This window comes from Geotrypetes seraphini, chromosome 6 (assembly GCF_902459505.1).
Source record: "Geotrypetes seraphini chromosome 6, aGeoSer1.1, whole genome shotgun sequence".
In the NCBI taxonomy this organism is placed as follows: domain Eukaryota; kingdom Metazoa; phylum Chordata; class Amphibia; order Gymnophiona; family Dermophiidae; genus Geotrypetes; species Geotrypetes seraphini.
Genome location: NC_047089.1, coordinates 36,256,727 through 36,282,491, shown reverse-complemented (window position 1 = coordinate 36,282,491; position 25,765 = coordinate 36,256,727). Strand labels below are relative to the sequence as shown.

The following is a 25,765-nucleotide window of genomic DNA, read 5'->3' as shown; positions in this document are numbered from 1 at the left end:
AACTGACTATCTTCTGCTGAATATCACAGGTTAGCAGCCAGCCGCTAACCAGCTCTATCGAGCACCATGGCTGGCTAGGTGCAGCTAGTCAGCGGAGGAAGGAGTGGTGTAATGGTTGGAGCTATAGCCTCAGCACTCTGAGGTTGGGGGTTCAAATCCCACGCTGCTCTTTGTGACCCTGGGCAAGTCACTCAGTTCTCCATTGCCCCAGGTACACTAGATAGATATGAGCACACCAGGAGAGATAGAGAAAATGCTTGAGTACCTGATTGTACACTGCTTAAAGAGTTTATGTTTAGCTTATGGTTATGTTTAGCAGTCCAAATAGGTCACATAAATAGCAGGCCTATCTTTCAGGTTCAAACATTTTATTGAAAAGTTTGCATTTAAACAGAAACATGAGTAACAAACTGAAATACAAAGAAATATTCAAACACAGGGGTCCTTTCACTAAGGCACGCTAACCAATTTAGTGCGTGCTTAAGATTAGTGCATGCTAAATGCTAAGGTGCCATTATATTTTATGGATGCCTTAGCATTTAGCGCACGCTAAATCTGTTAGCGTGCCTTAGGGCTCCTTTTACTAAGCCGCATTAGGGTCTTAATGCGCGGAATAGCGCGCACTAAATTGCTGTGCACGCTAGATGCTAACGCCAGTATTGAGCTGGCGTTAGTTCTAGCCACATAGCGCGGGTTTTGCGCGCACTAAAATGCCGCATGCGCTAAAAATGCTTAACGCAGCTTGTCAAAGGAGCCCTTAGTGAAAGAACCCCAAAGAGATGAGCATTCAGAAATAATTACTATACAAATAATTTTTTTCTTTTGTTTCTGAGTAGGGGGAAAAAAAATTATGCATTGGATAAGTGGAGGGGCATAATAAAAAAAAGCATCTAAGTCCCCTTTTGGCCTAAGTCCTTAAACGTTCAACCCAAAAGCAGGGAAAGTGTCCATAACCAAAACAAACGTCCTTGTTTTGATTATGGCCTTCCTCTGCCTAAACGCCCAATCACCACTACGTCTAAAAGTACACCCACACCACGTCTACACTTTTCAGCCATAATGAAACAAAAAAACGCCTAAGCCACAAACATCCAACAGAAGGGCTTTTAGGCGAAGGAGGAGCCAGTCCTTCGCCTAAAAGCTGGATTCTGTAACCGGTGTCTGTCAAAAACAACACCGGTTACAGAATCTCCCCCCCACAACCATCCAGGCAGGAGGGTGCCCATGCCCTCCTACCATGTCAAACACGACCTCCCCCTCCCGACAACATCGGGGCAAGAGGGAGCTCAAGCTCTCTTGCCCTGGCCAACCGTGGCACCCCCGACGATATCGGGGCAAGAGGGAGCCCAAGCCCTCTTGCCCTGCCGATTAACATCGGGCCAGGAGAGAGCCTAAGGCTCCCAGGCCTATTCTGATTGGCCCAGGCGCCTTAGGCCCCACCTGTAGGCGGGGCTTTGGGAGGTCTGGGCCAATCCGGCCCCATTCTGATGTGGGCTGCCTGCCGGCCGGCCGGGTTTGGCACCCGTCTGTCTGGCCAACGTTAAAGAGGTATGGGGAAGGGGGGTGGGGGTGGGGGGGTCGGTCGGGAGGTCACGGGTCGGCTGGGGGGGCCGATCGGGGGGGTGCGGGGGGGGCGGACGTTGGGGGGAGGGGGGTTCATCGAGGGCAGGAGGGCCTGGGATCCCTCCTGCCCATAATGTAGTGGGGGGTGGCGGTAGGGTGTCGCCGGGGATAGGAGGGTATGGGCTCCCTCCTGGCCCAAGCCAGTCGCGGGGGGGGGGGGTCGCTGGGGCCAGGAGAGCTTGGGCTCTCTCCTGGCCCGATGTTAATCGGCGGGGCAAGAGGGCTTGGGCTCCCTCTTGCCCCGATATCGTCGGGGGTGCCACGGTTGGCCGGGGCAAGAGGGCTTGGGCTCCCTCTTGCCCTGATGTTGTATGTGTATGGGGGGGGGTGATGCATCGCGGGAGGAGAGATGCCTCATCTCCCCTACCGCGATGCCATCACTCCTCTACCGGAACTGCCGCGGGTCGCTGCAGTTCGGGTAGAGGAGTGATGGCATCGCGGTAGGGGAGATGAGGCATCTCTCCTGCCACGATGGTTGTGGTAGGTCGGTTGCCGGGCCACTGAACTGAAAGCGCCAGCGGCCATCAGCTCAGCGGCCCCTTTTTCGGCACTTAGACCTGGTTGACTACATCTAAGTCAAAAAGGTCTAAGTGCTGACTAGGCAACCTGTAACTGTTTTGGTTATACCTGTTGTACGCCTAGGTGTAGGTCGGCCCACCTCCCGCCCACTGCCCGCCCTTTCCCCTCATCTAAACACACATCTTTTCTCTCTGTGCATCTAGAGGCAGGGGAAAGGCCTAAGCTGTTTTTAGATACGTCTAAAAACCAGCTTTGGTTATGGGTACTTGGACGATCAGGCTTTTTGATCGTCCAAGTAGCCATTTAGGACACTTTTTAGACGTTTTTTTTTTTTTTATTATTACCCCCATAGTGTTCCTTTGGAGATGAAATTTGTTTAATTTTTAGGTGTAGATTTTTTTTTCTGAGAGTCTAGGATGATCGATTGCGGCCATTTCATCGCAGTTGATTCAGCGTGATGAACTGGCTGCGACGATCGTTCTATTCTGAGTCTGGGTCTTAAAAACTAAGCGTTTGGGGGGTGACGCTCCCCCACTCCCAAAATTATACCCTCACCCTCTCCTCCCTGCCCGAGCCCCCTTCAGCACTATTACAGATTCGCATCTAATTCAGGCGTAAGGATTTACATCAGGTTTCAACTGGTATAATTCCTCACATCTAAGAGTTAGGCATACATCCCGGTGTTAAGCGCTATCCTATGAACGGCACTCAACTCAGAGCACCTTTAAAACCAATAGAAAGAAATGTTTTTCACTCAGAGAATAGTTAAGCTGTGGAATGTGTTGCAAGAGGATGTGGTAACAGTGGGTTAGTTAGTGGAAAAGGTTTGGACAGGTTCCTGGAGGAAAAGTCCTTAGTCTGCTATTGAGAAAATGATGGGGGGAAGCCACTGCTTGCCTTGGGATTGGTAGCATAGAATGTTGCTGATATTTGACAGGTACTAGTCACCTCGATTGGCCAATGTGGAAACAGGATATCGGGCTAGATGGACCACTGGTCTGACCCAGTATTGCTATTATTATGTTCTTATTTAGAGAAGAGTGCTTAGTGCTCTTCTTTTTTTTTTTAGGTGTAGATTTTTCAGATCTATTTATAGAATTTTATCCTTTGTGTGTAATTGTCAGATTCTACAAAGCCAATTAAGGATAAGAGATGCAAAGCACATTTTTTGTGCTTTCTCAGGTTTTCTAAACAGCACAGATATATGTAGAATTGCTGTTCAATCAGTCTTATTTAAAAGCCGCCTATCCACAAATCTAACAAACCATATACAAAATAACAATAAATAGTACATACAGTTAAAATACAATAAAACATCATTACAAAAAAATCTAAACAACAAAAATCTCCCACACCCTTAAACAACCCAAAATAAGAAACCAAAACAAAAAAATACAACCCTTGCTCAAGCTGTCACAGAACTCACACCAAAAGAGCGCTCAGACAACACCGTTTTCAGCCCTTTCCTGAATTGCCAAAGTGTAGAGGCTTGACATAAAGCCAACGGTAAAACATTCCAAAACCCCGGGCCCTGCACAGAAAACATTGACTTACGATTCCCAGGTCCAAAGAAGCAGTTTGCTGACACTAGTATATGATTTGGAGCAGATGTAAATGGTGATGGGAATAATTTTGGAAGTATACCTATATTTCTGCTGTAAAATAGGAAAGTACATGTATAATTTTAAGGTCCATCCAAAATACACCTAGAGCACATCATTTTCAAACAAGTATGCTGCACATAAAAGTTACAGGTAGCGTTTCTAAAATTGCTTCCTATACGTACAAGATCCATATACATATGCAAATCAGTTTTACAGATAGAAATGAGGTCTATTTTATTTTTTTTAATTACCTTGAAATATATCTGTAATCCTGCCCAGGAAGTTTATCAGGACTGTGTGACTAGTTAATCTGTCTTTCTGCAAGGGAAAGTCATGGATCTACTAAAGAACGAAGGTCAGCTAAGCTAAAAGCTAAGATCATTACATAACCCAGAAACTTGGATTTCATTAGAAATGGGGATACAAAGAGAGTTCACATCCAAAGAAAAGACCTATGTGGTCTTAAAAATTCATGCACGGCATCTTTTTAAGATGAAACCTAATGTTAGTTCAATGAATCGTATCTCACAACCTGCGGGGGATTTTGAATAGAAATGCAAAACTGCTCTAAAATAACCCTCCTTTTCCTCAAGCTTGAAGTGGTGAGGTGTAGTAGGGGTCTTGCAGGTCCTTCCAATGTTTGTTGCTTAATTATTTTATTTAAAAAAAAACCCCCACAAACAACTATCACACTATCTCCCCCTTTTACAAAACCGTAGTGCGGCTTTTAGCGCCAGCCGTGGCGGTAACAGCTCAGACACTCATAGGAATTCTATGAGCATCGGAGCTGTTAACTGCTGCAGCCGGCGCGAAAAACCACACTACGGTTTTGTATAAGGGGGAAGCTGGAGTAGATTTAGTAAAAGCTCTCTGTTAAGACATAGTTGGCACATAATTTTTTTTTTTGGGGGGGGGTTAATATTTGACAAACAAGAGATCCCCGTGTCTATTTCAGTTTGTCTCTGCAAGAAAAATGAGAATTAAAAGCTGCTGTAGTCTAGTAAATGGTAAACACAACAAAAATATTGAGGACTAAATTAATTCACATGACATGGGGACAGAATTTGTCCCTGTGGTTAACTACAGGAAACCATCCCCATGACTTTCTTTAAGGAGAGAGGGAAAAATCAGAGTATGAATGGGCCCAACCACTGACCCTCAAGCCTTGCATTGAAGAATGCTAGTGTAGAAGGAACGAGGTCCCATGTGCCTGGCAGAAACCCAAACAGTAGCAACATTCCAGAGCTGAGATTGTGATGTCATAATGCCTCATTCCACCAATGCCTAAGATCCAACCTCATCAGTGATGTCGCAATGGTTTCATTAATCTATACTTGGCTCAAATAAAAATCAGAGTATGAATGCGCACAGCCACTGACTCTCAAGCCTTGCATTGAAGAATGCTGGTGTGGAAGGAGTGAAGCTGAGATAGACACCAAAGAATGACATGGGATGGTTTTTCGCGGTTATCCGCACAGACGAGGACTAATTCTGTCACCGTGTCATTCTCATAGACTCAGACCTTCCATAACAGTGACATAACCCAGGGATCTGCCTCAGACCCATCTCTGTTAGATATCTGGAGGAATCGGAGGAAAGGATTGACTGAGGTCTGCAACAGAGTAATTATCTCTGAAGGAGTAGCCAGGATGAGAAGTAATACAAAAAAAGTGGCAGGAGTAAGCCATTCATTTAAGATGCAAAAATTCAACGGAGCAGTATCGGAGACAACTATCAATATGTACTGAATAGAAGATCTTGGAGTGATTGTATTGGATGACCTCTGTTGAGCTAAGTATAGAGACAATTATACTGGCTTCCAATAGAATATGATTTTAAGTCCTAGTCTTATATTTGGGTGTCCCCTCCTATCTCTCAATACTTTAGACATAACACAGCACAAACTCTCCAATCTTTCAATAATTATAGGTTAGTATTGTCCATCCCATCTCTCACAAAATGGGAATCCACTAGAAAGACTGTAGCGTCTTCTAATTTTTTGGCTCCATCTCTATAGAATTCATTGCCTTAAAAAATCATATATGATTTTCTGCGCATTTTTAGTCTTATTTTTTTCCAACTGGCTTTTGATCATCACTGAATATTGATGAATGCAACAGGAGGCAGGTAGAGTGGCCCAGTTAGACATATCAGTGTTATAATTGTGTATTATTTTCCTATTTTTCCTCTATCTCCACTTTTCATTTCTTTATTACTCTCTAGGTACTTTAGTTAGATTGTGAGCCTTCGGGACAGTAAGGGAATTTCTAAGTACCTTTCTTATTTATAATTTTAATGTATATTTTCTGTAAACCGCTTAGAACTTAACGGATGTAGCGGTATATAAGAAATAAATTACATTACATTACATTACATATTATATTCTTGTATGGTTGATTCTTTCTTTCCTGTCTTTTATGGAGATCCTTTCCCTATTTTGTTCTTTGCTTTTAATATTGGGTTTTTTTTTTAATGGAAACTGTTGTGATTTGCTATACAGATTGGTGGTATATCAAGTTCAAGAAACGATAAATGATAGTGAATCAAATGATTAAGGTGGTCATCACAAACAGAGAGATATGGAGTGCATGGAGAGAAGCAGAAATAAAGAGTGTATAATGCCTCTGTAGAAATCATGGTAAGATCCCACCTAGAATATTGTATCCTAAATATGTTTATCCTAGAGAGGAAGAATAATGGAGACATTTAAATATCTCAAAGATATAAATCAGGCACAAGAAGCACACCTTTCTCTGAGGTGTGCTCTAGAACAAATGACTATAGCATAAATCTTCGAGGGGATAGACTCAGAAGCAATGTTGGAATACATTTCCTCATGGAAAGGATGATGGGTCAATGGAGGCGGTAGGCACAAAAACAGTACAGGAATTCAAGAAAGTGTAGAATAAGCAGAAAGGGTTCCCAGCGGCAAGAAAGTGAGGTAATGTTGGGATTTGTAGCACTTGTTGCTGCCTTGGAAAAGTAGTCTAGCGTCTAGAATAGCAGGCTGTGAACCAAAGAAACTAATGTTTCTTGTGGCCTTGGAGAAGTCACATCCTCCTCCATTGTTTCAGATGCAACTTCGATTGTAAGCCACAAAGGACAGGGAAATAACCGGTGAACATGACCATAACTTTCTTTGAGCTCACATTTGAAAAAGGAGAACAATGAAATCTCAGATCCATATCCAAATCATTTTCTATGACCAGTGGTAGCAAAAGAGTTGGAATGAGATCTTCTCTTGAGCACAAGGGAGAGATGAGAAGGATGAAAGAAAGGGGCCATAATGAAGCACAATACAATAATATTGTAGGCCATGGGGCAACAAGTTGATAGCAGAAGGCTACAATAAGAACATAAGAATAGCCTTACTGGGTCAGACCAATGGTCCATCAAGCCCAGTAGCCCGTTCTCATGGTGGCCAATCCAGGTCACTAGTACCTGGCCAAAACCCAAAGAGTAGCAACATTCCAGCATCTCAAAGAATAGCAAGATTCCGGAACCCCAATAAGAGCAACATTCCAGAGCTGAGATTGTGATGTCATAATGCCTCATTCCACAGTGCCTCAGAGCCAACCTTATCAGTGATGTTACAATGTCTTAATTATCCTCTACTTGGCCCACATAAGAACATAAGAATAGCCTTACTGGATCAGACCAATGGTCCATCAAGCCCAGTAGCCTGTTCTCACGGTGGCCAATCCATGTCACCAGGACCTGGCCAAAACCCAAGGTGTAGCAATATTCCATGCTACCAATACAGGGCAAGCAGTGGCTTTCCCCATGTCTTTCTCAATAACAGACTATGGTCTTTTCCTTCAGGAACTTGTCCAAACCTTTCTTAAAACCAGCTACGCTATCCACTCTTACCACATCCTCTGTGTATTAATACTGTGAAATAGCATGGGCACTTTTTACTTGCAGGAGGGATGGGTCTCTGTAGGGTGACGGGACATGCATTACACATATTTTTTTGAAATTATGGCTGCAAAAGGTAAGTGGCTGTGACACTTATGAAGTTATTGCAATGAAAGATCGTTGTGTACACTGTGGGGTCTTTTTCAGATGAATTGATAGGGCAGAATTTTATTTCTTTGAGATAATATAGCAACCTTTACCTAAATACAGAACGATTTGTGGAGTTTTTTTTAATGCCTGTGATTGAGCATGAGTTCTGGTGTGCATTTTACATTAGACCAGGCTCTGGTAAGCACGTGAGACTTTTTTTCTCCACGTTTGTTAATTCTGTTATTGGTTTCGGTCACTTGTATTACTTGAACAGAGTGTTGGTAATAGAATTTTCTCCAACCTCATTTTGGGGTCCTTTTACTAAACGCTAACATGTCCATAGACTATAATGGACGCATTAGCGTTTAGCGTGCTCTAATATTTAGCACAGCTAGTGGACCTTAATAAAAGGACCCCTTTCTAAGGTAGCTAATCTGTTACCTAGGTAAAGTCCTCTGAAAATCCCTCTCCTTATTTTTTAAATATCTCAAACTGTTTTTGTTAGTCTGTTAACATAACAGTTTTATCCGCATCCTTCATTCTGCCATTCTTTCTCTGTTCCTCCTTCCCTAAATCTGAATGTTCATTTTTGACGAAGTTTAACGACTTCACGGTTTTAACAACTATAGTATTGGATACACTGAAATATTTCCAGAATGTTTAATAGTGAGAGTGAATTTCATTTTGCTAAGTATATTACCTTAATACCTTATGTGAGTCTCTGAATCTTATATTACTGCTTCTTTTCCTAACATACGTAATATTAAAGTGTAATGTCCTTTTTAAAAAATCTGATTGTATTATACTGTTGTAAATGATACCATTAGTCCCTGTGATTCTCTTATGAACTGGTAAGGAGAATAAATCAATCAGCTGAGCTTTGGTGACTTGGGTTTCTGGATTCATTTTTGAAAATGTCTTTTGTCATAGCTTGAACTCTGAAATAAATCCTTTGAAAAACGTTTTAAGTGGCGAATTATGCTTCTATTGATTGTTGCTGTTTTCCGGGTCTTGCCGCATCCGGGTAGGTAGAGCCAACGTTTCAGCCATCAAGCTGTGGCTTTCTTCAGGGTTTGCTTTGAGGACTGCAGTTTGTCTTTATGTACAGTGGGTCCATGGGGACCTGACTGAGAACAGGGAGGTCAGTCGGTCGTGAAGAGAACATTTCTATTCTTTAACCATATCTAGGTATACTGCTGTGAATGTCTGGAGGAAGATATTTACCCCTGAATTCTATATGTGCCCAAATTTGTACATGCTCCCTAGATACAAACTAATTGAATAACAAGATCTGAACCATCAATAATTGGCTTCTAACAACCAATTAGTGAGGTGAATTGGCACCCATTAGAATTTGCATGTGTGTCTGGCTGCACATACTCTATAAGGCACGATGCCTAGCTCCAATAGGTCATATCTGAAAGGGAGTGTGGCCATGGGCGTGGCATGGGCATGTCCAGGGCACACTTTAAAAATATGGGGTCAGCATGTCCGATTTGGGCAATAGAATTTATACCAGGTTTCAGTAGACCGGTGCCCAAAGTTTAGGCGCAGGAATCAGCGCAAAGTGTGATTCTAATATGTGGCGCATACTTTTTATAGACTCACATTTAGTACTGGTGTTTTCTGCTTTTCATTTTTGAGCATGATTTATAGAATTTCCATATTATTTTCTAAAGGTTTACTGCTCCAGCTGGTAAAAACAGGAATTATCTAAAACAAAATTAGGAATTATTGAAAGTACAAGGATTTCTTTGTGACTATATCTGATGTACAGTAGCAGCTTAACCATTAGTCAAACTAGGCAACTGCCTAGGGCGGCAGCTTCTAGGAGCAGTGGCAAAGGACAGCTGCAGTCAATGCTACAGAAGAGATCCCGATTGACCAACTGAGAAACCCATCAGCATGTATGTTTATCTACAGGGACAGTGGTTAATTTTCAAATACCTGTTTGCCTGAATAAATAGCCATCTACCTGGGAAAATGACTTTTGGAAGTTGCCCTCATTACTTTCGCTTGGGCATTCAAAGCAAAGTTTAATATTTAGATGTGTGATGCCCATCTGTACATTTTTGCAAGATTTTTCTAGGATAGATGACATGATAATCATGATTCTTAGGCTAATTATGAAAATATCTTCCAAGTCAGAGTCCTTCCTTACTCTGACAACAGAAATGCCCAAAAAGGATGTTTCTAGATGGATGCAGTTTAGAAGGAAGCTTATGTCTCGTTGTATCTATAAGGGCCATCTTTCAATTGTGATTTCCATGTAAATGGCTTCTTTTCTTTCAAAATACTCGTTAAGTATTTTTTGAGCCATCTCAATTGCAACTTTTTCTTGACGGTAAAAGAGTTTTTCCAGAGAAACCTCTACTACCTCTTGGTCATTTATGGCCTGAAAAGATTCGAGGAGGGAAATCCTCCCTTTTGCCTTTTATCGTTTTCCTCGTAACCTCCATCTTCCTATGGAATTTCTTTCTTGGCTTCTCCCTTTAACTACTGACTACAAAATGTACATCTGTTTCCACTTGTTGAGATCATTTCTTGTTTATAGGTTCTTGAATTTCCTCTTCAGGGTGAATTCTTTGATTGGATACATTAAAGGCAAATTTTTTAAAAGAAGATATATGGGTAGGGGTGGGGTAGGAGTATGAAAGGTAATTGGGGCTGGGGGGTAGATGGCTGAAGGTTTTCCTAAGACATCTAATACCTTTGCATTGTTTCTTTTGGATTACTTTCTGCACCAGGGCAAAACTGGCACAAGCCGTTAATCAGCCAGTCCCACATGTTCAGATTCCAGATTTATTTGTTGCCACCAGTGTGGATATAGTTCTATAACTGGGCGTCCACATTTGCACATCCCTTCTGTGTGTTAAATTACATATTACTAGCATTTCCGCATGTAAGCTTATACATACTCACAAATGGCCAAATTCTCCCAACAGCATCCCGAGGTTAGTGGCGGTAGGCGTTCTAACACCATGTAACAAACCAATCGGGATGCACATTTGATTTTTAAAATGCAGGTGTCATTCTTAGGTACCTGTCTCGCACCTATGGAGGCACATAGGGATGCCTACAGATGCCTAATGCCAGCGTGGGCGTGGTTTACATCAGAAGTGGCCTCAGGTATCCATGGGTGTCCCTATGCGCCTCTGTAGGCGCGAGGCCGGCACTTTAAATGCAATCCTTTAAAATGCTGGCCTACATTTAAGGCACCTATGTTAAAAAAAAAAAGACACAATTCTGGACGCGACACCTGCTGGTGATTGACATACAGCAGGGGCCCATTTTGCAGGTGCCAGAATCGTGCCCAAAATTGCTAGCAGGGCACCCAAGAGCTGTTCTGAAAGGGCATCCATAAGTGGCATCACACATAAAAGCAAGGGGGTGTAGACATGGGTGGAGCATAGACAGACAATGTGTGGGGCTCCCATTTACATGCAGAACTTAAGAATACTGTAAGTTATGCATGCATGTTCCTACCACATTCACCGTATATATTCAACTATAGGTCGATCCCATGCATAGGTCACGGGCAGTTTTAGACCTAAAAATAGTCTAAAATCACTCAACCTGTGCATAGATTGATCCTACCCAGGCCAGCACCTCTCTCTCCATCCCTTCCATCTCCTCTGAAAAGCTGTTCCCTCCCCTACCGTTGCCCCCAGGAATTCCTGCCTTGATCCTTGTATAGCAGTACCTGCTAAAAAGATTCAGTGCCACAGAAACAATGATCGGAGATTGCTTGTGGCCTGCCTCAGAACACTCTTTATGATTGTCTCCTGCCAAACAGAAAGTAGACTCACTTCCTGTTTCTTAGGAGAGAATCCTAGAGAGTGCTCCAGGGCAGGCCGCAAACAGTCTCCAAGCATCATTGATGCAGCACTGAAACTATTTTTAGCAGGCACCACCACACAGGAAGAGCTGTGGTGTTTCATGGGCTGATGGGGAGACAGGGAAGAAGGAAGGGAGGCAGCAGCTTTTCTGCGGAGGTGGAAGAGAGGGAGAGAGAGGTGCTGGCCCAGGTAAGGTCGCATAGATAAGACAACTGTGGATTTTCTGGTACTTTTATGGTCCAAAATTTCTCAACTTATAGTCGAGTATATATGGTAGGTGCTCACAGTTATGCCAGCTGCAGGTTTGAAAATGTATGCCACGCTGATACCGAGTTATGCTATGTTGCTAGAATGGAATCTGAGCACCCAGATATCGTTATAAAATAAGCTCTCACCATTCATCCTCAGGGCACCTAAACGGAGGTGCCTGGTTATAAGAACTGCCCCTTTTATTTATTTATTTTTGTTACATAGGATTTTCTGGACCCCAGTTCGATTAAATAAAATAGATAGTTCTAAGTCTAATAGATGCTGGCATTAAAATACTGGTATAGGGACTTTGGATCATCTGTTGTATTTTTGTCCGTTTATATTAATATATTGGAAGTCAATTTGGGGACAAATAAATGTAGTACTAGATTCAAATGTTCCAATGTCATAAGAGGCTATAATTTGTGAACAATTTTACATGTGAAACCCACTCTAGATAAATATAAGAGTCGTCTATTTATGATCCTAACAGGTATAGCCATTCAATTGATTACAAGTAATTGGAAAAACCATGATAGAATTAATTTTACATTTTGGTGGGTGAATGTGTGTACTACATACAGATACAAACGAATTAACGCAGAATATAGGGGTTTTAGTGAGGTATTTAATCAAATTTGGAGCCCATTGACTAAATTTGTAAAAACATAATAATGTATTTTCATCATATCTCTTCTTTTCTTTGATTTATTTATCTTTACACATCCAGGGGGGTGGGGGTTGGAGGGAGGGGAATAAATATTGATAGTGATATTTGGGTAACTTTATTCTTTATTTGTATTGTATATTAGGATATATTATGATATTATTATATGCAGGAAAATGAAATTATTGAATGATATTTATGTTACCTGTATAGATAATAGTGTAATATGTGGAATATCTTTTGTTCTTTCATTTGTATGACACTGTTTTTGATTAAAAATCAATAAAGAATTAAAAAAAAAAAAAAAAAAAAAAGAATTGCCCCTTTTTTGATTCTGGTGACTTGAACTCTTTGGCTACACCATGATCACTAATATTTATTCAGGAGCATGGACAAGCAGCATAGAGGTGCTGAGGAGAGAGAAAAAGAAATGTAGTGGACCAGCTCAAGAGGGCTTGATTCTACACGATGGGACAACCTTCCGATTTCCTGCAAGCGAATACTGCTGCAACACCACAGTGGCAAGGAAATACCGGCAGCTTCTCAGGTGTGTGGTATGACACTTTGCTGCTGTTGTCCTTTTACATAAATTCACTTAATACCTTCTTAGATTTGTTTAATGCACAATTTGCTTCTTCTAAAACACTGGATTTATTCATGGAAAAATAAACTTGAATGAGGAAAGAACTAGGAGTTAAAAATATATATATTTTTTGCAGCGTTGTGTGAACACGAGTTCTCTGTATTCATTGACTTTTGCTGGTTAGTTATATTTTAGTAAACCACGCTCACCTATAACACATGGGGCTCCTTTTACTAAGGTGCGCTAGCGGTTTTAGCGCGCACTTAGCACACGCTGCGCTGCCGCGCGTGCTAGACACTAATGCCACCGCTGAGCCGGCGTTAGTTCTTGGCGCATAACACGGGGTTAGCGTGCGCGGCAATGCAGCGGGCACTAAAAACGTCAGCGCACCTTAGTAAAAGAGGGGGATGGTTGACATTAACGCGGAACCCTGCAACCCTGTAGATTTTCTCTTGTAGAATAAGTAGGTCTGAATTTGGGAAGCTTGAGAGCACTTTTAAAATTTGAGAGAGGGGCTCAAGAATTGTGGTTGACGTTTTGAAAAAGAAAGTTTAAAGCGTTTACAATTGAGTTATACAGGGGGGGTCTTCTAAGTGCTATATAATGGGCGCGTTAGCATGTAGCACGCATTATATCGGCTAACGTAAAAGACCCCCAAAATGAAGCTGACCTTGTTCACCCAATCATTGCAATCTGTTGGAAAATTCAGGCATTCTGCAATATTCCGACTGCAACATTTCCTCGTAAAAAAAAAAAAAATAGTTTAACAGACACATTGCTTGTTTTGTTGTTTAAAAAATCTGTTGAAGCCTAGTAGGCTTTTGCCAATATTAAACAACCATAACCAGTTAGTTGGGTCTTTAGATATGAATGTTTATTACAACACAAGAATAAGAATATACAAAGGATAGGACTGACAATCTAGAAACATTTTTCTGAGTCCTTTCCAGGAGTCCTTGACCGTATTTTACATTGACCATAATTAAGGGAACAAAATGCAACCATAATATTTACTAAACTGCATGAGACAACAATGGTTTGCCGAAGAATCAAATGCCAAGGAAAAATGGCTGAAATATTTTAATTTCATCTGTAATATTTTTATTGTTTAATAATGAAAACTCAGGTATTACAGAACATTCAAGCACTGAGCTAAATACAGAATATTAAAGACAGTAGGCAAAGTCATATGATCATCCAGCTTTGACAAAAAAAAGGCTTCTGTCATGCTAAATTAGTTTAAATATTTCTGCATTCACTGACATCTTTCTCATAAGATACAAAAGCATACTGTGACAATGGGCCATGGAAAACTTTTAGGTATGCATGCAATCAAAACATTTGCCTACCTACAACTCGGATGTCCTTCAATATGAAGAGTAAAGCAATAATGCCATTGATCCCCGTTTAACTTTAGCAATATAAACACAAATATAGAGAAAAGCACCATAGCATAAAACAGAAATGTGACCAGATACTTTATCTGAGGGTGCAATTAAGTGCATTTCATTGATCAAAGCTTTGCTCTTATAAGTTGTCTTGTGAACATATGTTTTATTAGACACAACTTTATTCAAACACGCTCTAAAACAAAGTACACTAGCAAAAATAAGTCAAGTCTCAATGCAATTTTACAAAGTGACGTGCTGCGCAATCGTGGGGCATGCTTTGCAATTCACTCAGCTTCTTAATTTGCAAAAAAAAAAAAAAATAAATTAATTGCATCGGCCTTGCTTACAGTACACTAGGACTGGGGGAGGGGATAAAAGTATTGTCATAGCGCATTTGTTACAGTTTGCACAAGAAAATAGTTCATTCCAGAGGGAGCAAGCAAGGTGACACACTGGGAGGGTGCTTCATAGTTTTGATCCTTTGGGTAACCAAGCATACAAAGTCATATGGTACACTTGTTTCTCCTATCCCTAGAGATATCTTGCAGTACATAAACTGCTCATTCATATTATCCTTACAAACAAATGGATGAGTATGACAGGAACCTTTTATACATGTCAATTTCAGAGTCCTCCCCCCTCCCCCCCCCAATACACACACACCTTCTTAGGTTCCAGCTAATTTAGAAAGGTCACAGAGATTTTGTGTGAATTTGAATGCCTGGTCATCCAGTCAGGACAGTAATCCATATAACAATGTAATTAACGTTATACTACACTGAAGGTTAATTACTTGAGCCATAGCAAGGAATGTTCACAGAAGCGTTGGAAATCTGTTCTTTCTTGATCAATTTCTTAAAATAGGATTCTTCATCAGAGGCTGAAAAGAGGAGGACTGTACTGAAGTATAATTTTCCATTACTGTATCTTTTAGGAAAAAGATATATTTTTTTGAATGACCCATGCAAAAAATACAAGCAATCAGGTTATGAATTACAATCTGATCTGCTGGATGTTGGCTGATTTGCATCTTAGAGCAGAGGATTTGCCAAAAACCATTTACAGCACACAAGTACTTTAGTAATAATGTAAGCAAGATTTGCATAAGGACATCAGAAAGGCACATTTCCTAGAAGCTCTCCTTAATTTCCTTTTAACATCCAAATGAAAAACACTGTTTAAAAGAGCAGAATTCTATGAAATATTTTCCCATTGCATTCTAGATAATATTCACTCTGAATAGCTAAAATGTCTTTCCTAATGAGACAGCTGAAAAGTGCAGTGAATTGAGGTGTAACCTTTGAAGCCAAACAGGTAAAGGTCACCCTTTGTCAGCTGGGCTTCACATCAGTTCTAAAGGGCATATTTGACTTCAGAGGTAGAAACATATGTTTGATATCTATTAAAAAAGTGATTTCATATTATTTTATTTGGATAACCAGTTTTGCACTGTGTACTGAATTTCATTTTCTAATTTTGACTGATGCCCCCTTTATTCTCATGAAGAATAAGTATGGTGCTTTAAGAATCCCCAGTCACAAATACAAGCTAGCTACTGAATTCTAAATAACAATAAAAGTGGCACTGATATTTTTAGGGACTTTGATTATAAGTACGTGCAACCTCATTCTAGAACAACTCACCTAGGCCCTCTTCTATTAAACTGTGCTAGCAGTTTTTATCGCAGAGAGCTGCGCTGAATGGCCCGCGCTGCTCCCGACGCTCATAGGAACTCTATGAGCATCGGGAACAGTGCGGGCCATTCAGCGCGGCTCCCTGCACTAGAAAACTGCTAGTCCAGTTTAATAGGAGGGCCTTAAAGATAGGTATTAAGACCTGATTCTATAAAGGTGCCTACAGGTAGGTGCATAGATCAGGCCACCTACCAATCTAGGCACCTAAATTAATTTTTTAAAACTGGCTTAATTGGCTCTGATAATTGAAAGTACCATTAAAAAATAATTTAAAAAATGATTAGGAAATTAACTAGCCAGTAGGGCCCATATTTTATAAATGATGCCTTAACTTAAGCACCCGGTAGGCACCCTATTGGTGACTAAGTTAAGTTCAAAACACTGTTTAAAAGGAGACTTAAGAGAAAATTCAAAGCGCCTACTGGCACCTATAAAATAGCACCAGAATTGCACCTCCGGAAGTGCTTTATGGCACCTAATGCCACTGCAGACATGTCTAATGCCGGAAGTGGCGTTAGGCGATGGCAATGTAGGCCTTGAAACCCTGGCCTACATTTCCGGCATCTACCTTTGCCAGAGGCGCGATTCTCTAAATGGCACCGTCGTTGTGATTGACACGTCATCTCTCTTGCTGCAGCTTACGCCCGGAACAAACTGCTTGAGTCAGTACGTCGAGCTCCGTCCCTGGAACTATTCAAATCCAGAGTGAAAAGCTCACATCTTTTGAGAATGCTTTTAACATAACCCCCCTCTCCCTGGGCACCCCAAGAAACTCCCTAAGCCCCTACTTATCCTGTTGACTATTAATTTAGATTGTAAGCTCTACTGAGTAGGGATCAGCTCTTAAATTTTTGGTTGTACAGCGTTGCGTATGCCTATCAGCACTATAGAAATGTTAAATAGTAATAGTGGTAATTGTAGTTGTAGTAGTGATCGGCAATAGTGCCGTTTAGAGAATCCGGCCCTAGGTGCCAAACTCGGTACATGCCTACAATTTATATGTAGGCATCTACACCGAGGTGCCTATCGGCAAGTAGGCGTGATTAGTGGTGGATTTGGGACAGAGTTTGGACGTGGATTCAGTTGAGTGCTGGTAGGTGCCTGTGGGCACCTACCTTAGGCGCTGGTATTTTAGGACAAGAAAACCCTATCTTGATATACTGGTGCCTAAGTTGTTCACGTCAACCGTCATGCTAGGCATGATTCTACAAACGACACCTAACTCTGATTGACATGCGGTAGATGCTATTTTCCTAGGTGTTGTTTATAGAATCTGACCTGAATTGAACATGCAAGTTACAGAGCACCAGCAGTAATGCATGTGAGTGCTATAGTTAGGTGTGAAAGTGCTAGCCGCATGCACATAGGTGTGCAATTTGCTTAGCATGTAACTGCATGGGGGCGTACTCATGGGTGGGGCACGGGAAGGCTCCATATGCACATAAGTTACAGAATACTGTAACTTAAATGCTAAAGTGCCACATTCAGGTACGTACATGTACGCCTACTATTGACATGGTGTAAGTGGATGCACCTAAATGATGTCATGTAAATGCCAACTTATTCTAGTGTTCTATAACAGAATCTGGGTGATCATAAGCCACCATAGAGTTAGCACTTAGGCCCTGATTCTATACACAGCGCCTATAAATTACGCACCGAGGAACATGGCACATAGCGCCTGTAAATTTTAAGCTAGGCACCGTTTACAGAATCTCACCTAGTGGCATCTAAAATAGACCTAGGCACCGGTATTTAGACCAGGAAAATCCCGGCATAAATAGGGGGTGCCTAAGTCCATTTTAGGTGCCTACACAGAAGAAACACCCCAAATTCAGCCTTAACCATGTCCACTTTCTGGTAGGCACCTTGGGCACCCAGTTAATTTTAACTTAAGCTAATTATCAAGCCAATTAAGCTTGTTATCGATGCCGATTAAGCCTATTAAATAATTAAGGCCCTCTTTTACTAAGCCGCAGCCTGGGCGCTAAATGCTCTGACGCTCATAGGATTTCTATAAGAGTTGGAACAGCATCAGAGCATTTAGCGCTCCGGGCCGTGGTAGAAACTTCTTCCATGGCTTAGTTAAAAAAACAAAAAGGGGGGGGGGGGGATAAGTTAGGTATTTAGATTGGCTAGGCATGCCAATCTAGGTGCCTAAATCCAGGCACATTTATAGAATCTGGGCTTTAGCACACTGCATCTTGGTGTCTGTTACTGCCTTTTATAGAATTGCTCCCATAGTTTTAACAAATATATTGATCACAATGAGACTTTTCTTCGAAAGCTCCTACATAACAGGTTTCTTCTCATTACTGAATATAAAGGAACACAATGATCTGCCATTTCTTTGTTAAGTAGCCATCAAAATTTATATCCACACAGAGGATAATTTTATAACAGGGTGCCCATAAATAATTTTTTTTAAAAATGCCTATTTTATAAAGTACCTCTAAATCAAGTATAAAATCAGACTATTCCCCTCTTTTACAAAGGTGCGCTAAGCTTTTTAGCGCACGCTAAATATTAGTGTACGTTAAACATGCGCTATATGCTAATGCATGCATGTTATCCTGTGAACACATTAGCGGTTAGAGCACGCATTGATTTAGTGTGCGTTAAATCCGCACTAAAACACTTAGCGCGCCTTTGTAAAAGAGGGCCTATATCTTCAACACAGAATATCCCCCTCTCTTACTAAGGTGCGTAACCGATTAATGCACGCTAAACGCTAATGTGTGCATGTTAGTCTATGTGTGCGCGTTAGTAAAAGAGGGGGTAAATTAACCCTAATTATTCAAACTAATAGGATCTCAGCGGTGTTGCTGCTCAGCTCTGCCTCATGGCCTCGCACACCGCAATTGCCATCGGTCCCACCAAGTTTAGTAATAAATTTCTATAATCAGAGGCCAAATGATGAGGACGGCTGGCTAAGGGGAATTCCTTGATACAGTGATAGCAAAAATTCCCCCCCTCTTTTACGAACACATAGCGCGGGTTTTAGCGCCAGCAGCGGGGGTAACTGCTCCGACGCTCATAGAATTCCTATGAGCTTCGGAGAAGTTACCGCCGCTGCCGGTGCTAAAACCCACCTATGCGTTCGTAAAAGAGAGGAAATAAGTTTAAGTTTAAGTTTATTAGGATTTTATATACCGCCTATCAAGGTTTTCTAAGCGGTTTTACAATCAGGTACTCAAGCATTTTCCCTATCTGTCCCGGTGGGCTCACAATCTATCTAACGTACCTGGGGCTATGGAGGATTAAGTGACTTGCCCAGGGTCACAAGGAGCAGCGTGGGGTTTGAACCCACAACCCCAGGGTGCTGAGGCTGTAGCTTCAACCACCGCACCACACACTCATCTGCATCTGAAAGTGATCCCCTATCCGATTCATTTACAAGACCCCCAAAGATGAGTATTGGATAAGATAAATTAAATTAGAAATAAAAACAGTATATTTTTAATAGGGAAATGGAAGTTTATAATTAAACTTGGTGGGCCTAATGATGATTGTGGTGTGTGAGACTATGAGTCACCGCTGGGGTCCTGTTTAGTTTGAACAATTGGAGTTGATTTGGAAAATATTCTATTTTATAAAGGAATCACATGCTTATATGTGTCTGTATGAAATAGATTCCTCCAATTATAATTAACAAATGTGCTCACATAAAGTTATGCCTGCTCCAAAGCAGGTGCATGCCTCTACTCTATTATCCAGATTCTGTATAGGTCACTCAAAGTTAGGCGTGCACTTTTAGAAGTGGATAGCAGATGCGCGCTCAAATTGGCTACATTGTTGAGAATAATTAATAATTGCATGTATCAAGTACTAATTGACACTAATTACTTATTACACATGCATCTTTTATGTGCCCCTATTCTAAAAACCTTCAGGCCTAGTTCAACTCGTGTGCAACTCCAAAGGAAGTTACCTCCACTGGGTCAGACCAGAGGTCCATCGCGCCCAGCGGTCCGCTCCTGCGGCAGCCCATCAGGTCTATGACCTGTGAAGTAGTTCCTGACCATTTTTATAACCTACCTCTACTTCTATCTGTACCCCTCAATCCCCTTAACCTTTAGGAACCTGTCTAAACCTTCCTTGAACCCCTGTGCTGTGTTCTGGCCTATCACAACCTCCGGAAGCGCGTTCCATGTGTCCACCACCCTCTGGGTAAAAAAGAACTTCCTGGCATTTGTTTTAAACTTGTCCCCTTTCAGTTTCTCCGAGTGACCCCTAGTACCTGTGGTTCCCCACAGTCTGAAAAATCTGTCCCTGTCTACCTTCTCTATGCCCTTCAGGATCTTCAAGGTTTCTATCATGTCTCCTCTAAGTCTCCGCTTTTCCAGGGAGAACAGCCCCAGCATTTTCAATCTGTCAGCGTATGAAAAGTTGACTTCTCTTTCCGTGCCTAACTGACAGTACGTAGGTGGGAGCATTGATGTCAGCTTTTACCAGGAATAAATGCTTGTGCCTACAGTCAGAAGTAAAAATGACTTAAGCTTGCATTCTATAAAGACAGTTCCATGCAGAAATGCTTTTATAGAATTCAGTATGTATCATCCTGGCTCTTAACTTTGAGTAGATTAGCAAAAAAAATCTGAAAGGGTCGAAGAACAAAGGAGGTACACCCAACATCATAAATGACTCCAAAAGCCTCATTTGTTGAAGGCTCCCCCACATCATTAAATCTTGACCAAGCAACTTATTTATACCAAAATATGCATGTTAGTTTTTTTAAATCCTCAAAGAGAATTTCAGTAGAGGGAACTCACCGCAGAGTGCGGTATCCCCGCAGAACCCCGTAGTCACACCCTTGAGCGGAAATCATTAAAATGGGTCCGCTCCTACATCATATTTTCTCTTAGAGTTGTTTTTTTTACATTATTAAGTCCTAATTTTCTCAAGGAGATTTCTTTTAACTAACTCCTCATTTTACTAAGGTGCGCTAACCAATTAACGAGTGCTAAATGCTAACGTGCCCATAGACTAACATGCACGTGTTAGCTTTAGCGTGCGCTAAATCGATTAGCGCACCTTAGTAAAACAGGGCCTAAATCATCAAAATGAGAAATAATCCCAGTGATGATTACCAAAGGGACTTTTTAAATTCCCAAGAGTATCTCATGAAAAAACCCACCATTTCTTTTTCTGAGGCTGAGGGGGGTCAAAATATATTGTACTATAAAAAACGCCGGACGCCGGTGTTCAACACCCGGCATCTTTTATAGTACAATATTTTGACTCCCTCAGTCTCAGAAAAAGATAGGGTGGTTTTCCCATGAGATACTCTTGAGAATTTAAAAGTCCCCTTTTGAATAGGTCAGGAAACATCCAAGTGGAGATGTTCAAAGTTTCCATGGAGCCTTTTGTAAAATATATACAAGGGTGTGCATGGTATTTGCCAGCACATATCATAGGAGCAAACATTTTACAAAAAATACAGCAACAAAGCGTGGCTTCACTAGAATTGCAGCATAAGTAGTGGTACTTAAACGTGTAAGTGCGGGATTTTGTGAAACTACAAACACAAGAGGAGCCAAGTAAAGGTGGGTATGCTAAACCTCTCATCTTCTGAGGTGATGGTTTTTTTTTTTTCATGCCAAAAAGGTAACCACAATTGCTCCATTACTTCTCAAAACTCCATGACCAAATTGATAGCAAGCTCACGTCTATACATGTTGCAGAGATGTAATCACAGATGGGGGATATTTTTTCGAAACATACATGTACAGGCAGTCCCCTTATGAACGAGTTACGTTTTTCAAGCTGTTCTTAAGTCGGATTTGTATGTAACTCAGAACTTGTAGATTTTAAGATTCTTGCTGCTTACCTCTGCTCCCAGCTAACAAAAGGGCCGACCAGTGTTCCCTCTAAGCTACAGCATGCACAACCACACACTGTTCTTAATGTGGCCTTGTGTCATTCCCGAATCTGCTGCAGGAGAAGTGTAGGAGTCTATGCCACTGGAAATACTGCTCAGTGAGTTGAAATGAAGCTGCAACTGCGTTCTTAAGTACGAGTCGTACTTAAGTTGGGCGTCTGTAACTCGGGGACTGCCTGTATTCTCCTTGTGAAACGGGAGCGCATATTTTAAAAATCTGCCCAAATCACGCTCTTTCGAACTCTGTGCATGCTTCTGAAATATACCCATAGCGGCTTTTCTAGAATTTCTTCTTGCATGGCTAGGCCTATTTACACACACAAACTAGCATTTTACGGATGCGAATGCTGCTTAGTCCATCTAAAATGACATCTAATGTAAGTCAAAAGAAGCCAAGAAACAGCTTACCATTATTGTAGTTACGACCACTGTTCTGTTCTCCATGGCAAAGGTGTCATTGCCGAACAGAGGCTCATGCTGAATCAAAACAAGCTTGTCCATGTCGTTCCAGTAACCAATCTGCAAGACAAAACTTAGGGCTCATCTAATGAAGCTTGAATTAGTGGTGCCATCAGGATTAGTTTATCATACACTTTTTTTGGGCATAATATTTATCAGTGCTTGATATAGTGCTGGTTTTGTGTAATAGGTCACAGCAGTTAACACAACATGGACTATCAGGTACTCTAAGCATTTTCCCTATCTGTCCTGGCAGGCTCACAATCTATGGCACTTGGGGCCATGGAAGGATTAAATGACTTGCCCAGGGTGACAAGGAGCAGCATTTTGATCGAGCCTGCAACCTCAGGGTGCTGAGGCAGCAGCTGTAACCACTAGGCTTATACTCAGATCGGCTTATATTCAAGTACACACGGCACCTCATTGTGATGTGCTGGTGCAGTTCAGGGGAGCTCTTATTCTATAATGGCATCTATGGAATACTAGTAGAAATCTGCATTGGCATGACTAAAATTTATGTGCCTGCAGTCACACCATAGTTCTGATACTCAAAATCTAAGTGTGCACCAAAGTAACAATATTGAAATCCCAATAAGCATCAAGTTACCACCTGAATTTGAGAAATTCAACACACGAGTTCCTCAGAATGCCACACCTAATATTCGTGTGGTAGCCGTCCTCAAAGGAACATTGTGGTGTGTAAATTTGTTATTTTATAGCGTTTCATAATGCTTATAAAGTGCAAGTGCTTCAATAAATTATATAATTGTCATTTTTAAAGAATTACTGCAATGGCAATACTTAGCTTTGTGAAACTGGGTCTGCCTCAATCCCCACCAGTCATAGACTTGATGTAACGGCAACCACCACAAATAAGGAAAGGACAAACATAACTTACTGGTGTAACTGGAAGAATACTATAAATTGGAGGCATGCCCCTTGTCCCACCCATGCTCCTCCTATATGTGCACACCCTTGCACTTATCCACATAATTACCCTAAGGATTCTGCCATTCATAAGTGCTATTTTCCCTGCATTTATGTACACAAAGGAGTGTGGAAATGCAGGTGCTAACCCTTTATCCATTATAGCACAAGTGGGCAGCTAATCTAATTTAATCAAATCGAATCTAGCATTTTTGAGTTGCATTATGTGTAAATAAGCTCAAGGTGACTTACAATATAACATAACATAACATAACATAACATAACATAACATAAAAATGTATTTATATACCGCAGTACCTACGGAGTTCTATGCAATTTTCAAAAGAAAATTGAAACAGTGACAATAACAACCTAGAAATTGCAAAAATTTCTTAAATGAGTCAGTTTTCAATAATTTCCTGAACTGCAGATAAGAGACAGAGCTAACTAATCGATTTACAAACTCTTGATCACAAGAAGCTGCCTGAAAAGATAGAAGGTCGTTGAAAATAGCTAAGAACATAAGAAGTTGCCTCTGCTGGGTCAGACCAGAAGTCCATCGCGCCCAGCAGTCCGCACCCGCGGCGGCCCATCAGGCCCATGACCTGTACGGTGATCTTTGTCTGAACCCTTAATACCCCCATGGTCTCTATCTATACTCTCTCTATATCCCATCTCTACCTCTATCTGTATCCCTCAATCCCCCTATCTTTCAGGAATTTATCCAATCTTTCTTTAAAACCCCGTAGTGTACTCTGTCCTATCACAACCTCCGGCAGCGCATTCCAGGTGTCCACCACCCTGTGAGTGAAAAAGAATTTCCTAGCATTGGTTCTAAACCTGTCCCCTTTCAGCTATTGAATAAATGACCCTCTACCGATGGAAAAACAAACAAATTACAATTATGTCTTGGGCGTTGTGAACTAATGAATAAAAAAATGATCCACAAGATAATCAGGTGCTGTATTGCGAGAAGCAAGAAGCCATTTTTGTGTGCAGCCGGAGCAAAGAACTTTTGTGCTGGATTACATCATTAATACAGAATTTTCTAATCTTGTTAGCTAAATGGGCAATTTAGAGCATTAAAGGGTCATAAAAGTAGGGAAAAGCCTATTTTCAAACCATAACAGGAACTGTAATTATATTTCAATCAGACAGGTGGACAATGACAGTCCTGTTTTCATGTAACCAAGAGCAAAGTAATTATGTATGCTGTTCTTATTAGTAAAAGTTTTAAGTGATGTTTTGCGGTGATAAAAGTACCTGATTATGAGTTATAAGCTGCTCCTAAAAGTGGAGCTTCAATGCTAATGTATACTGTATTTACGAGTGTTGAACTTAATTATAAGCCATTCTGGAAAGCAAAGTTTTGTGTTAATTGAAAACACACATATAATATTTATTCTATATGTGTATTTAACTCACTTAATGACCTAGGGACAGGAATGGCCTTACCTATCCTGAAAAGCAAACTTTTTGCAACTAATTTACTGACATTAGGAGCAATAACACTGCCTTTGGTTCACCCTGGAGACTTGCTAGTTCCGGAGTGTTCAAACGTGGGTGTTTAGGCCATAAAGTGCCAATTATTGATTAATCAGCTAATATTTTTTTTTTTAAATCTTTATTCATTTTTAAGCCATACATAAGTGCAACATACTATACGATCATATTATCCTGTAAAAGCACTTAAAATCAATCAAATTGTAATCTATGACAAATAAAAATATCACCTCCCTTACTCATATTCAAAAATTGCAAAATCTGTATATCTCCAGATTCAGAAAGGGGTGCAAAAAGAGTCGAACAAAAGACCCGGCGTGGATAACTAAAAATAGTGAAGGAAGCGATAGGCAATAAGAAAAATTCATTCAGGAAATGGAAAAAGGACAAAACTGAGGGGAACTGGAAAGAGCACAGAAAGTATCAAAAAGAATGTCACTGAGTGGTTCGAAAAGCCAAAAGAGAGTATGAAGAGAGGCTAGCCAGGGAAGCACGAAATTTCAAACCGTTCTTTAGATATGTTAAAGGGAAGCAACCGGCTAGGGAGGAGGTGGGACCGCTGGACGACGGAGACAGGAAGGGAGTGGTGAAGGAGGAGAAAGAAGTGGCAGAAAGACTTAACATGTTCTTTTCGTCTGTATTCACAAACAAAGACACATCCAACATACTGGAACCTGAGCAATTCTTCAATGGAAATCAAGCAGAAAAATTAACATCCATGTAAGTGAGCCTTGAAGATGTATGCAGGCAGATAGAAAAACTAAAAACTGACAAATCCCTGGGTCCGGACAGAATCCATCCAAGGGTTCTGAAGGAAT

The 25,765-nt window shown here is 41.1% G+C and overlaps 1 protein-coding gene across 5 annotated transcripts in view; it reads right to left on the bottom strand.

The window, feature by feature from the left end:
- GRIA4 (glutamate ionotropic receptor AMPA type subunit 4) overlaps nt 1–25,765 on the bottom strand; it is a 402,801-nt gene that overhangs the window by 92,515 nt on the left and 284,521 nt on the right. For 4 of the 5 annotated variants that reach the window (XM_033949867.1, XM_033949862.1, XM_033949863.1 and 1 more), the window contains exon 9: nt 22,467–22,577. In XM_033949867.1, coding sequence (XP_033805758.1) covers nt 22,467–22,577 — 111 coding nt within the window. Of the gene's footprint in view, nt 1–13,969; nt 15,364–22,466; nt 22,578–25,765 lie in introns of those variants that run through there. The other variant, XM_033949866.1, reaches the window with a different exon arrangement.